Source organism: Sinocyclocheilus grahami, unplaced genomic scaffold (genome assembly GCF_001515645.1).
Source record: "Sinocyclocheilus grahami isolate Dianchi unplaced genomic scaffold, SAMN03320097.WGS_v1.1 scaffold178.1, whole genome shotgun sequence".
Classification (NCBI taxonomy): Eukaryota; Metazoa; Chordata; class Actinopteri; order Cypriniformes; family Cyprinidae; genus Sinocyclocheilus; species Sinocyclocheilus grahami.
The window spans coordinates 837933-852052 of NW_015505357.1; the positions used below are offsets into that span (position 1 = coordinate 837933).

Sequence of the window (14120 nt, forward strand, 5' to 3'; positions counted from 1 at the left end):
CTGGTACATACCCTAATTAATATTTATATTGTCAGCCTGCTTAGTGACCAATCAGAGAGCGGTACTCTGTAAACGCAGGAATACGTAATTAATATTCATAAGCTAAGCGCAGGCGTCCTTCGTATGCTTTGCGTCATTATGTTTGAGTAACCCGGAAACACACACGGATGTTGTAGAGAAGATAGGCGAATATTGAAAGCATTTATGCTTTAAAATCTTCTGAGACCATGGCATAGAAAAGGTCATTTATGTCCCAAAATCAGTGGAGACTTTTCAAACTCTTAAGGAGAATGTTAAGAGTAAGGTAGGTGCATTTAAAGCGCTTAACCCAACAGTTAATGTTAAATGTTAGTCAACAAGTCAAGTTGAATTTCAAAAATAGCATTAGTGCTTTTAAAGCATAATTTAGTGTTATTGGCCTGTTGCCATGAATTAATAATGACTGTGTGGCTTATTTCAGAAGTCAAGCTCTCAGTCTGTCAGGATGATTTCTCCATTGGGCTTATCCAGCAGTTGATCTTTTTTGAATGTTACATAATGAAGAATGTCACTTTTGGTAAGCCATTTTTTTGGTAAAAAAATTCTTCTTAACATTTAGTTGATATGTAGTTCCCATTACACTATTTTTCATAATTAATATTTATTCCCTTCTTGCAGATGAACCATGAGTTTCACTGGACCAAGAGCTGTATGAGGATGCTGATTTAGGATTTGAGACTTCTTCGGTCACCTTTAGTCCATCATGTTTGTGACAGCATACCTTGCATTTGTAGTCTTGGCGGGACTCTGCGTGACTTTAGAGATCACAGCCCGCCGTCTCAACTCATCCCAGGCCACACAGACAGCCGTCGCCAATCCGGCATTCAGACGGTTCCAGAAGCTCTTTCTGAAGGCGTATCTCCTGGCCCTCTGGGCAGACTGGCTGCAGGGACCTTACCTTTATAAACTCTACCGACATTACAACTTCCTGGAGTCTCAGATCGCCATTCTGTACGTATGTGGCCTTGCTTCTTGCGTGCTATTTGCCCCAGTGGCCAGCTGGCTACCGCAGTTTCTGGGACGGAGACAGACGTGTCTCCTCTTCTGCCTGGCTTATTCTGTCTGCTGCATTACCAAGCTGTCACAAAAATATTTCATGCTCATACTCGGACGTGTTTTAGGAGGCCTGTCCACCTCTTTGCTAACCACTGTGTTTGAGGCCTGGTATGTGCATGGTCACGTTGACGTCCATGACTTTCCCAAAGAATGGATTCCTGTTACCTTTGGTAAAGTCGCAGATTGGAATCACGGACTGGCGGTCGGTGCTGGGCTGTTGGCGAACTTGTTTGCCGAATGGCTTGGGTTGGGACCGGTCGCTCCGTTTCTCTTGGCGATCCCCAGCCTTGCCGCATGCGCCTGGTTTGTGCTGTCCGAATGGGGTCAGGAGGATAGGCAAAAAGGCGCCAGTGGAGACAAAAATGGCCCTCTTCTCAACCCTCTAAATGCCCCCAAAATGCAAATGTCAACATGGGCCCGTTTTTGGCGAAGCTGTCTGGATGGACTCCGCTGCTTGCTGTCGGACCGCCGTGTTATGCTTTTAGGTGGCGTTCAGGCGCTTTTCGAAAGCGTCCTCTATATTTTTGTCTTTCTTTGGACTCCTGTACTGGACCCACACGGCCCGCCATTAGGAATCGTGTTTTCCTGTCTGATGGCGGCCAGCATGGCTGGTTCCACGCTTTTCCGGCTGGCCACGTCGGCTCCGTATCGACTCCAACCTGGTCACCTGCTTTGCTTAGCAGTTCTGCTAGCTTTCTTCTCCTTCTTCATGCTGACGTTCTCCACTGTGCCTGGCCAGCCCCGACCGAGGGAATCTCTGCTCGCCTTTCTTCTGCTAGAACTAGCCTGTGGGCTTTATTTCCCAGCGGTGAGTTTTCTCCAAGGCCGAGTGGTTCCCATGGAGCGCAGAGCCGCCGTGCTGGCGTGGTTTCGTTTGCCTCTTCACCTCCTGGCTTGTCTGGGGCTGCTGGCTCTTCACGGGGAGGTGTCTGGGGCCGGTGCGGGGGAGGCTGGCAGTGGCACCAGACACATGTTTGCAGGATGTGCGGGGATGATGCTGGCCGCTCTGCTTGCTGTGGTCAGCCTTTTCACAGTGGGCAGGAACGATGCCGACCTGAGACTAGAGGGGACTAAATTGGAGGGAGAAATCTGAGATGTAGAAAGACGGACACTGGATTATGGACTATGGTTTTATATGCTTTGTTTTTTTTCTTTATTAAGATTGTCTTAGTTAAACAGTTGTATTATGGGTTATATCAGAAGTACATGGTTTCATTTTCCTCTGCTATGTTAATAGAACCAATAAACTCCTTAAAATCTGCAGATGTTCTTACATATTTTACAAAAAAAGCAAGAACAGATGTTTGATTTTATGCTTAATAGGAATGTAATGTTGGATTTAATCTTTTTGTCGACTTGTTTTCTTTTAATTAGAAAATATTTTGTATTTCCTTTTAGAACTGATTGATCATAAGACTCATTGATCTGAGCTTATTCTTTTTAAGTAAAAAAACTAAAATATTTTGTAGATAATTTTGGCACTGTCCACTTAAATAAAAACTGAGGTGCATAAGCCCAGATCAGTGAGGTCTACGATCAATCAGTTCTTAAAAAAAAAAAAATCAAATCATGTGCTAATTGAAAGAAAACAAGTTGATAAAAAAATGTAATCCAACATTTGGTCATTACATAATGAAAGATATACAAGCAATATTTTGTAGCCAGGTCATTTTTTTTTACCAGGTTTTTTACCAATAATGTAACAATGAAAAAACTTTTTTAAAAGTACAAAGATGTTTAAATTTTTGGTGTGAGCAAAGTCAGTAAGTTTTTGCCCAATGTGATAACATTAACTAGCATTTTTGGAGAAAAATAATATCCTTTCTGGGTTAAAATGACCAGAACACAGCAACAGTGTGGTTTAGAATGACGATGAACTGGGTTTAAGCACAGTGCGAAAAGCCCTAGAAATGCTCAGCATGCACTGTATTAAAAAATATTTAAAAAACAGACTATTATCTATAGCTTGAGCTGCACACAGACCATACAAAGAAGTTAAGGTAAGCATTTTCATTTATTGAAATCGATGGCAACTGAACAAATTAAGGCTCATGAACAAACATCTTAGAAAGCACTGTAAATAAATGCATATTTTAAAGATATAAAAATAAAAATAAAAAAATCTATTGTGAAGTCTAATGACCACAGACATCAATATATTTCTCATGTATTAATTTAACTTCCAGTCATTCCGTTTTAGAGTAGGGATCGCCACTTATCTGGATTTACAACAAACATTCTAGATTTTTGAGGTGATGAGAAATTAATCTCAGACATTGTACTGTACATTTGTTGTAGTTATAGTATTGAAAATGACTAACAGCAGTACATACAATTAAATCATATTATGTATTTATGCAGTATTAATGCATCTTCACAGTTGTATATGGCTTGTGTGTGAGGTGGTATAGAACTCTCATAATGTATGTCATTTCTTGTGTTTTTCTTTGTGTTCTTGTGGCAAACATTTAATGGTCTTTCACAGTTTTTTCTAAGTCAAGCTGAGTTTAAATGTATAAGTGAACATTACTGGAAAAACCTATCATTGTCTTTTGTTATATAAACGTTTGTTGATTTTTATTATAAGTCACATTTCTGGGTGTGTTTGCTTTCATATTAAATATTGCATTATCTTTAATGCTCAGAACTGGAACTTGACATTCACATTTCTATACCACCTCCATTTCGAGAACTTTACTCATCATGTGACTCAGTATACTTTTGACAACTTTGCTAGTGATAAAAAAAACAAAACAATTAAATAGGAAAGAAAATGCTCGAATTGGCAGTCTTATGAGGAACATTCTGTTCTCTTCAGTGTTTTCGGTTTTTGCATTCTTGGCAAAGTGTAATATTCTTAAAATTGAAGAATTTCAAGGGGTCATATGATGTTGCTAAAAAGAACATTATTTTGTGTATTTGGTGTAATGAAATGTGTTTATGCGGTTTAAGGTTATAAAAACACATACTGCTCATCGGTCTGAAAAGCGAGGTGTGCTCTGATTGGCCAGCTATCCAGTGCGTTGTGATTGGCTGAATACCTCAAGCGTGTGACGGAAATGTTACGCCCTTTACCCTACTGTGTTTCCGTGTGTCCTGGCATGACGAGACAAAACCAATAAAACCCATTACAAACGAGGCATTTTTTGCATTACATAATTACTGATTATAATGACTTATATTGTGTTTTTACGCGTTGCATTGCGTATCGCGACGCGTAAACATAAAACCATGTCTGCATTTGTGATCGGACAAACAACAAGCGCTACTCTACACTGCTCAAACTCACGTTTGAATCATCAGTGGCAAATTCTTTAAATATAAAAAACGTACTTAACGAGTCAGAAGCGTCAGACTGTCCTTGCAAAGTTGGAACTGCCCCACTTTATAGAAACGACTTTTGAGCACAGAAGCATTGTAGACTACTCTGCAGGTTCAGGATCTGAATATCTGGGTTGAACTGTTCTGGAACAGTGTTGAAAATACAACTTAACCACTAATTTATAGTTGTGTCCTCTTTTGGAAGGCAATACAAAGTAGTTTCGCTTTCACAACAAAACACACAGTGGCTTGAGTGAGCGGAGGCCGGCGGGCTTGAGTGAGGAACGGCCGGCAGGCTTGAGAACGGCGCGGCCGGCGGATTCGACAAAGGAGCGGCCGGCGTGACGACCCCGAGTTGGACTCCGCTTCATCCACGGTGAAAGCCGATCCGGCGATCCACAGCGCGAAGATCCACAGTTCCTCAGCGACCAGCACGGATCAGCTCTAGGCATGACGAAACGGATATCGCCCTCTTTTGGAAGGCCAAAGAAAGTAGTTTCGCTTTCACGATGAAACACACAGCGTCTCCACGACATGGCAGCGGTGGCAACAACACTACAGCGAGAATAAAAGTTACGCCGTCTTTCTTTGCGTGAACATTTGGGCGGTGTTATGCAAATCTTCCCACACAGTGACGTAGACATGTGGGGGCGTGTTTAAATGAGGTGTTTTAGAAGGGCATGGACAAGTCTTAACTTTTATAAAGAATATCTCTTTGGATTTGAGACTTTAGTCTGTGAAACTTTACAGATCTTCTTTATGCACCAAGAGCTTGTAACACTGTAACAAGAGAAAGGGATAATTGAAATCGCATCATATGACCCCTTTAAAATGTTTGCTGGCACTGATTCCTCTCACCAAATGCAGAAGCAAACCGTTTCAGACCAGAAAATTGTCATGCTAACAGCGATGTGTTGCATTCTGCTGATGAATAGTGTTTCAGCTGTGATCTGCGCTAAAAAGTGAATGACTAAATGCTGATCATTTTGCAGAAGTGCAAAGTGTTTGGAAACCCATACAAAATATGAATGCTTAAGAATGTAGGGTAGATTAATTAAACATGATTTTGGGCTTTATGTTTATAATATACTTGGCCGCTGTGCTGTACCATATAACCAAATCAACCTACAGGTGTCCTAAATGGCAGATTGTGTAGTGTTTATAATGTGGACAGAACAACACAACATAATTATGCTGTATGAAAGCATAATATGAATAAAATAAACCAGTAAATCATAAAAATTAAATAAAAAGTCATGAAGGCATTCATTACCAGAGAAGGTGCTGTTAAGAAGAATTCCTAGTCTTGGAATGTTCTCATTATATATTTATTTAATTATTCAGTGTTAATCTCTGTATATTGTCTTGTTTTTCCTGCTCTCGTAAAACAGTGTTACTGAAAAAGTTCGAACGTCACACAGCTACACAGACACAAACAAGAGCACATTCACTACATGTATTTCTTTTTTAAAAACCAATAGGCAAAATAGCCCATCCCCCCGAGAGAGCCCATTAAGAAGGAGGCGCCAAAGAAGGACGGCGGCTTCTTTTTTACCATTCGGAATGCATTGGGTAGAACTGCAGAGAGCAGGGTCGTGTGGATGTCCCCCAACACCTTGCGGAAAGCGTAGCGCTTCTGCACCCGCTCAAAAAACGACTGCAGGTTCGGCCGGCTCCCATCCTCCCAGTATTTCCTTGAGAGTCCCAAGAACTTGAGCCTGTGCAATGTGGCTCCAAGACAAATATCAGCTAGTGTAAAAGTAGGTCCACAAAGCCATAATTCACACTTTTGACCTGTGTAGAAATGAAGATGACTTGTAAGATCAAAAACAACAGTTCACAAAGCAGGGTTATTACAGTTAACTAAAACCATTAAATAAACGTTCGTTACATGACATAAAATCAACTTTAACTGAAAATAAAATAAAAAAATTTATTTCAGCTAGTTGCCAAAGCAACAATTCTCATTTTCGCTTAGTTTAGCAATTTACTAAAATCTAAAATAGCTAAAATTGAATTAAAATTAAAAACCGAAGACAATTAAAAAATAAATGAAAACTTATAAAATGACACAAATACAGCAAAATTACTAAAACTTTACCTAAAATTAAAATGAAAACAGAAAATATAAAAAATATAAAAAATAAACCTTAATTCACAATGTATTGTTAAAAATGATAACAGTATCTCAAAAATACTAAAATAACACTCAAAGCTAATATTTATAATGTAAAAAATAAATACATACATGCAGATTAACAAATGTGAATTCTTATGATTTACAAGAATTATATGACAAAATGCACCTATAAAAAATAATTCAATATTTAATCAAAGATCATGTTTCAAAAAGAAAAGGTATTTAAACAAGGTCATTTTAATAATAAAATGCAACAAAATACAACAACCTTATTTTAATATATTTTATTTTACCTTAGTGTATTTTAATAAAACAATATAAAATAAGGTTATTAAATAAGGTTATTATATTTTTACTTAATTGATTATTTATATTATTTTATTTTTTGTAAAATAAAATTACATATGCTTATTATATAAGGATATTTATTTTATTAGGCTATATATTTCTTTTTTTTAATTAATGTTTTGTTTTAATAAAATAAAATAATATACGTTTATTTTATTAGGGTTATTTTATTAATATTTTATTTTCATATTTTTATTTTAATTGTTAAATGTTACGTGAACAGAAAACATACCTTGATATTCCAGTTTTCTTTTTTCCAACTCTGCCTCTACTTGGTCTAGCACCATTGCCAACTCACCAAGAATTTTTTTCAGGTAGTTCACATTGTCATGGTCCAAGATCTTTGCCTACAAAATATAGTTTTAAGTATTCAAGACAAGGGCAATCTATTATTCCATTTTCATGCTAAGTTATGATTGCAGTTTGATTTCATATTTCAGCCAGGACAAAATATATACTAAAAAGTATCCATCCAAAATGTGCTACACATCATGTATGCAGTGAAACTGCTGACTTACCATGAGCTTTTTCTGCTTGGAGAGGTATGGCTCTGACAGCTGAGGTTCCTCGTGGTCCAACTTCATCAGTTCAGATGCCGCATTGGCCAAATGTCCTGAGAGAAATCAGACCAAATGGTGTAGTTCAGTAAAAGAGCTTTCACAGACCCCCAAAACTGAGAAGATTTTGTGTTTCCTTCACAATGAGTTATTCATAGTTAACATTGTCGGCCAGCACATTGTGAACTGGCCCTATTTTCTGCAAATTTTTAATGTTCCTGACAACCAATTAAGGAATTGAATAAGACTTCATGCATAAAATCACAGCAGTGACTGTGATAAACAACACCTATCATAGGAACTCCCTCCAAGTTATGAACTATAAAAGAGATTTATTTGCAATTATGCCGGGTTTTCGTGACATAATTTATTTCGCTGCAACCCATTGGCTGGATCAACTCTTTGGCTTTATTTGCAATGTACTGTAGATCCAATATCGATGAACTCTGTATAAATAGGCCAGCATTAGAGCATTTTAGTGAGAGGATGCCATGCCAGTCAACATTTGAGACAGCAATTTGCTTCAAAACGTGAAATCTGAGAAATAAAACGATTCCCAGACTAAGCAGGATTTGCAAGTCAGATGCTTTGCTTTCTGTGCATTAGTAGGAATTAATGGTGCACTGAAACGCAGCATCACTTACTACGTATTTCAGCAGTGGCGTACTTTGGGATCATGGAGTCGGTTGTGAGTTCTGGGTGCAGGATGCATCCATGTGTGTAAGCATCCATGGGCAGCCCATCCAGCAGCTCTCGGTACTGCTGTACCCTTGCATACATGGGAGTTCCTTCATCTGGAATCAGCTGGGCTACTGTGTCTGAAAGAAACACACACAAAAAGATTTTTAATATACAAAATATAGCCACGACTCTTCTGATCTGGTCATATAATTAACCTGCTTGGCTTCTTATTTTCACACAAAAACAAAAACTTTTTTTTTTTTTTTGTTGCAAGCAACATTTCAAATTTCTAAGGCCTCTAAATTAACAATATAATCAAAACTTTTAAACACATGTAATGCATTTTATGCATTCAGAGTTATCTGAATGAATTAGGCTTTATTTGCAATGCAATGCAATGATAAGTATCAAAATCTAAATCTAAAAAACTTACATGAAAGAATAGTCAGTGCTCAAAATCAAATTGATGCATCAGATACATTAATATATTACTGATACAGTTGTGTTTGGACACTCAAATGTAAAATATAGTTCAGAAGTGTCTGCTTCGATCTCTTTCATTCAGCTCTTTTCACTTAAATGAGTGAGTGATCTTGGATCAGAGACGAGCTTCGGTGAAAACACTCCCACACTCAAACTGTGAAGACATTCAAAATGACACCTAGCCATGCAGCCTGTGAGAGAAAATATACACTGAGTGTGATTTAGCATTTGTAACACACATACAGTATATATATATATATATATATATATAATTTTTTAATGAAAAAATTATAATGCATACCAGCTGGTACAGTAACAAGCAACGTATCTTTCTGTAGGCATACCTCCAATAAAGTTGGTCTCTATATAATCAATGATTTGGTTGTAGTCGCTGACGATCGTGTCTCCGTGGATGAAAATCGGCACTTCCTCCCCTAGGTTGAGCCTCATAAACCAAGGCTCCTTGTGCTCAGTGAGAGGCAGACTGACATCCCGTTCTTCACACAGCAACCCTTTCTCATTGATCACCAGACGCACCTGCCACAAAACACACACAACATCATCATGTCATCATACTACCTCAAGACTCTGAGAGCTTTAGGATTTTGGGCAAGGGTTATTATAGTTAACTAAAACTAAAACCATAAAAAAATGTATAATAATAATAATTTTTAACTGAAATAACATTAACATATAAAAAACTTTATTTCAGCTTTTTTTCTGACTTTAATTTAGCTTAACTTGATGTACTAAATTAACTAAAATTGAAATGAAAAATAATAAAAACTATATAGACATATACATAAAAAACTACTAAAATGACAAAAACAAACAGCAAAATTACTAAAACCTAATTAAAACTCAAATCGTATAAATGAATTATACTAAAATAACACTATTTTGGACTTGAAAAGAAAATGTCATTAAAATAAAATATAAAATAGGTACTAGGGAATATTTAATTTAGCAGTTCGGCTTTCAGTTTTCAATAACATATATAGTATTCAACTAGAAAAATGTACGTACATCACAAACAAGTAAATAGATGTTCTACTCTATACTGTATCTATTTATTAATCATTAAAATTAATTTCAGTGTGAGTTTAATGTGAGTTTTGAAAGCATTCTAGTTTTAATTAAATGTCTGGCTGGCCAGCTGTTAGAAATTTGATTAAATAAACCATTTTATTGCTTATAGGTCCAATTTTCTTCTTATTCATCCTATGGCACTAAGCCAGGGATCCTCAAATGTGGCCCCCGAGATCTACTTTCCTGCAGAGTTTAGCTCTAACCCTAATCAAACACACCTGAGCATGCTAATCAATGTCTTCAGGATCATTAGAAAATCACAGTTAAGTAAGTTTGATCAGGGTTTGAGCTAATCTCTACTGCGCATTGGCCCTCCAGGGCAAGATTTGAGGAACCCTGCTCTAAGCAGTAATAACCAATGGGTCATTCGTTTTTTTTTTCTTCTCAATATCTCAATATTATTTCTCTTAAAATGCCTGTTTGTATACATAATCACTATTCAAGGTCTACTGCAGTAACTATAGCAACTATACATAATATACGTAGTAACTATAAATACAACATAAAAACATAGGAGATTTTGTATGCTGAGCTCTGACACTTTGGCATTCAGCTAAACAACACATTGTGTTTCAAATAGTCACTTAAAAAGAATATCTGTTTGCTTTAAGTCTTGATGGACAAGAGGAATGTAGCTAGTTTTCTTTCAGTTTTGGTTACAAGTAGCATTAAAGATACAATCCTGCCTGATACTACAAATCCAGATTGATCGATCAAGATAAAACAAGGCTCTGACTGATGAGTGACAAGAGCATCAGCCAGCAGCTTGAGCAAAGCTTAATGAATGTCAGGCTGTGTTCAGCTTTGACTGTGCTGAGGTGTTGCAAAGCCAATAGACATATTTGATAAGGCACTTTACAACAACAGTGTGATGTCTGGATTCGACCAGACACATAATAATCAACAGAAGAGGACTCAGCCAGCATTACAGCTTCATCCAGATAATGCATTGATTAAATACAATTCATAACCAAAACAAAGGCACAAGACAAGGATATTGAAAGGTCAGCACCAATCTATTTTCTGAGATGACATGATTGTTTTGATGCTCATTCCTAGTAAATGTTCTCCAATTAATATTTCTATAAAAATCCGTCAAAAACGAATTTCTCAGGAGCCTTCGAAGGAAAACACACTCGATAATGTCGAGCTTTGCAATGTTTAACTGTATTTCTCAGTCTGCTGGTAAGTAAATACGAGATTAATTTTGGCAGGTCATTGATTTTTTGCTCAGCTTTCCATGCAAGTCTGTAACTACTGTAATCAGCAAAATGAATCTGAGCCTTACCAATGTTTTGGTCAATTTAATATTGTAGTGAGGAGTCAGGTTTAGCTTAGGTAACACGTGACATTCATTCAAATCATGACCAAAACAAAGGCACAAGACAAGGATATTGAAAGGTCAGCACCAATCTATTTTCTGAGATGACATGATTGTTTTGATGCTCATTCCTAGTAAATGTTCTCCAATTAATATTTCTATAAAAATCCGTCAAAAACGAATTTCTCAGGAGCCTTCGAAAGAAAACACACTCGATAATGTCGAGCTTTGCAATGTTTAACTGTATTTCTCAGTCTGCTGGTAAGTAAATACGAGATGAATTTTGGCAGGTCATTGATTTTTTGCTCAGCTTTCCATGCAAGTCTGTAACTACTGTAATCAGCAAAATGAATCTGAGCCTTACCAATGTTTTGGTCAATTTAATATTGTAGTGAGGAGTCAGGTTTAGCTTAGGTAACACGTGACATTCATTCAAATCATGTAAACACCAGCAGCAGACTGACTGTAGAGAGAAGCGTCTCTTGCACAACAAACATGAGGCTGAGGCCTGGTGGGACATTCCACCAAATAATGAGGCCTTTTTCATTGTGAATCAGTGATTTTTATAAGAAGTTTCATATTACAATAAACATTTTATCAGACAAAGAATGTCTTAGTTTTAATAAAGTGCATTATGTAGTGCATCTCACACTACATTTAACATTTTACTATACATTGGAATATTGCAACACCTTTAAAAAAAGGGTTGACAGTCATATTTAGCCATTTAGCCATTACTAGCCTTGCGCTCAAGGTCATGACACTACAAGGTGTTTTCTAGAAAGACCGTTTAATGCATAATATAAGAATGCAAGACAGCTTAGACAAAACAGAAAGACAGTTTAACGCATAATATTATAATATACTGTATGTATGTGTGTGTATGTATATATATATATATATATATATATATATATATATATAGTGTGCTTGTGGAAATGTTTGAAATGTTGTATTTATTTGTCATAAATATTATATTAAACTGCATATATTCAGTAATCTGTCATAAAGAAAATTGTATTCAATTAGAAAAATGTAAAATAAAAGAATCATCACCAGTGGTTTTCGTCAACACTATATCTATTTAATAAACATTCAAATCAATTTCTGTGTTAATGTAAGTTTTGAATGCATTCAAATATATGCATAAGTATATATGAATATAAGTATGCACATTTTAATATATATGCCTCTCTCTCTCTCTCTCTCTCTCTCTCTCTCTCTATATATATAATAGTGTGTGTTTGTGTAAATGTGTGAAATGTTTGTCATACATATTATATTAAAATGCACACACACACACACACATACATAAAATAAAGAAAATTGTATTTAATAAAAGAATCATCACTTGTGTTTTTGTCAACACTGTATCTGTTTAATAATCATTAAATGAATTTCAGTGTATATATCATTTTGAAACATTTATAATATATAACATTATTATTATAGTACATATAGTATATATGTTTTTTAATCTAATTATGCACATTTGCTAATACAGCAGGGAGAAGTTGGAAAAATAATTAAACGTACAATTTTTTTTTAAAACGCCTATAATAATACACAGCAAAAGTCGAGAGTCAGTTTTAATTGTTAAAGTCATGGTTTACACATTCATGAGAGACACGAAAGGCATCTTTTCGTAAAATGACACTGGCTAAAGATGTGCACGAAGCAACTGACAGCAGAATACGAAATCACCGTTTGTTTTTCACAAAGCTACCTCATTTTAATGAATAATTTAGAGTGCCATCATCCTCCAGAGCAAAGCAACACACAACTCTACAACGACAGCCTTAACCCCGTTATAAACAGTTACATCTGCTATTTATTTTTCTCCCAAATCCATCTGATAGGCACTATGCATGTAACTGGTCGATGATGTTGAGCTGCAGTGGACTTGAAGCTAGTCAAGTCAAAATGTTCCATCTTCTGCTGAGGTTTCGTAATGTCTTCATAAAGGACGCAACAGAACAGACAGGTAAGGCCAATAAAACACGCATCCACCCAGAGAAAGCGCAATATTATCTGACTGACATTATTTGTCCCACTGCATAGATTCTCCCACCATTTTCATACTGTGTTTTCTTACCTTTTGAGAGCTGAAGGACTGAGTCCAGTGGTACAGAACGAGCCTGTCTTTGGAGAATGGCTTGTGTTCTATCGTGGGCTCGTGACTCTCCTCTCCGTCTGTGATTTTGCCATCTTCATCCATAGCTGATATGGGCCACCAGCTACAGTTGGTGGGAGTAACATTGTTGGAAGACGCCATGACAGAGGATTTTGTGCGTGTGAGAGAGGAGCAGAGAGAGAGGGAGAGAGGGAGGGATAGAGAGGGATGGGTGGAGGGAGGGAGGGAGAGCGCGGGGGGATTTCAGCACCACGAACAGGGGCATCATCGACGCTGCTTTACTCTCTGTTACTCCACGATAAATCTATAGGGTTCGTGCAAAATACGAATTCCAGAGAAGATGGAAAGGAGAACTGTTTAAAAAATGCATAATTGTCATATTTGTTATCATTTTGGTTTTATACATTTTTGAAGAGGAAAAAAAAACATATTTACATTTAGCATTTTAGCATTTTCTAAAAAGAGTGTTGATTTATTGGCTCCAAAATGTCTAAGCATAAAGTAAAAACTAGTAAAACCTTCTCCTTATCCTTTGAATACAGGATAAATATTTTTTTTAAATAAATAAATAAATAAAAGTTCATGACACTGTCACGAGGGTCTATAGAAGTCCTCTTTGTGATATCTTTTTTTTTTGTCACATGACAACACCACACCAATTTGGCTAACAAAATATCAACACTTAAATAAATAAATAAATAAATAAATAATACATATCTCTGGACGGTTATCTGCACACATTTTTGTATTATACAAATAATATAAAAAAATGTAAACGTGCCCCTCACAGAAGAGGTGTATTCAAGTAATTGTCTGTACGAATAGCTTTTTAATGTATTTAACACACTCACAAGTTTATTACAATATAATCTCACCATCTAGACATTTAAATATATATATATATATATATATATATATATATATATATATATATATATATATATAAATATA

The 14120-nt window shown here is 36.3% G+C and overlaps 2 protein-coding genes across 3 annotated transcripts; one reads left to right on the top strand and one right to left on the bottom strand.

Moving 5' to 3' along the window:
• The first annotated feature begins 145 nt into the window (after positions 1 to 145).
• LOC107594050 (molybdate-anion transporter) lies at positions 146 to 2358 on the top strand. 2 transcript variants are annotated; one of them, XM_016283977.1, is made up of 3 exons: positions 146 to 304; positions 461 to 556; positions 658 to 2358. In XM_016283977.1, the coding sequence occupies exon 3, from the start codon at positions 743 to 745 to the stop codon at positions 2186 to 2188; it is 1446 nt and encodes a 481-aa protein (XP_016139463.1). In that variant the 5' UTR covers positions 146 to 304; positions 461 to 556; positions 658 to 742; the 3' UTR covers positions 2189 to 2358. The 2 variants fall into 2 exon arrangements, with proteins under 2 accessions (XP_016139463.1, XP_016139464.1); XM_016283978.1 differs by having other exon boundaries at positions 464 to 556.
• Positions 2359 to 5235: 2877 nt separating this feature from the next.
• gdap1l1 (ganglioside induced differentiation associated protein 1-like 1) lies at positions 5236 to 13492 on the bottom strand. Its single transcript, XM_016283980.1, has 6 exons — positions 13131 to 13492; positions 8970 to 9162; positions 8106 to 8279; positions 7423 to 7517; positions 7137 to 7251; positions 5236 to 6210 (listed from the first exon to the last, which is right to left on the bottom strand). Exons 1-6 carry the CDS (start codon positions 13308 to 13310, stop codon positions 5867 to 5869), a joined length of 1101 nt encoding a protein of 366 aa, XP_016139466.1. The 5' UTR covers positions 13311 to 13492; the 3' UTR covers positions 5236 to 5866.
• Between the last annotated feature and the right edge of the window lie 628 nt (positions 13493 to 14120).

Excerpts from the sequence above, each read along its gene's own strand:
- LOC107594050 (XM_016283977.1), top strand. The coding sequence starts at position 743 with ATGTTTGTGACAGCATACCTTGCATTTGTAGTCTTGGCGGGACTCTGC.
- gdap1l1 (XM_016283980.1), bottom strand. The coding sequence starts at position 13,310 with ATGGCGTCTTCCAACAATGTTACTCCCACCAACTGTAGCTGGTGGCCC. Across the intron at positions 7,518-8,105 it reads CGCCACTGCTGAAATACGTA|GACATTTGGCCAATGCGGCA; the intron begins GTAAGTGATGCT and ends GATTTCTCTCAG. Across the intron at positions 6,211-7,136 it reads AAGAAAACTGGAATATCAAG|GTCAAAAGTGTGAATTATGG; the intron begins GTATGTTTTCTG and ends ATTTCTACACAG.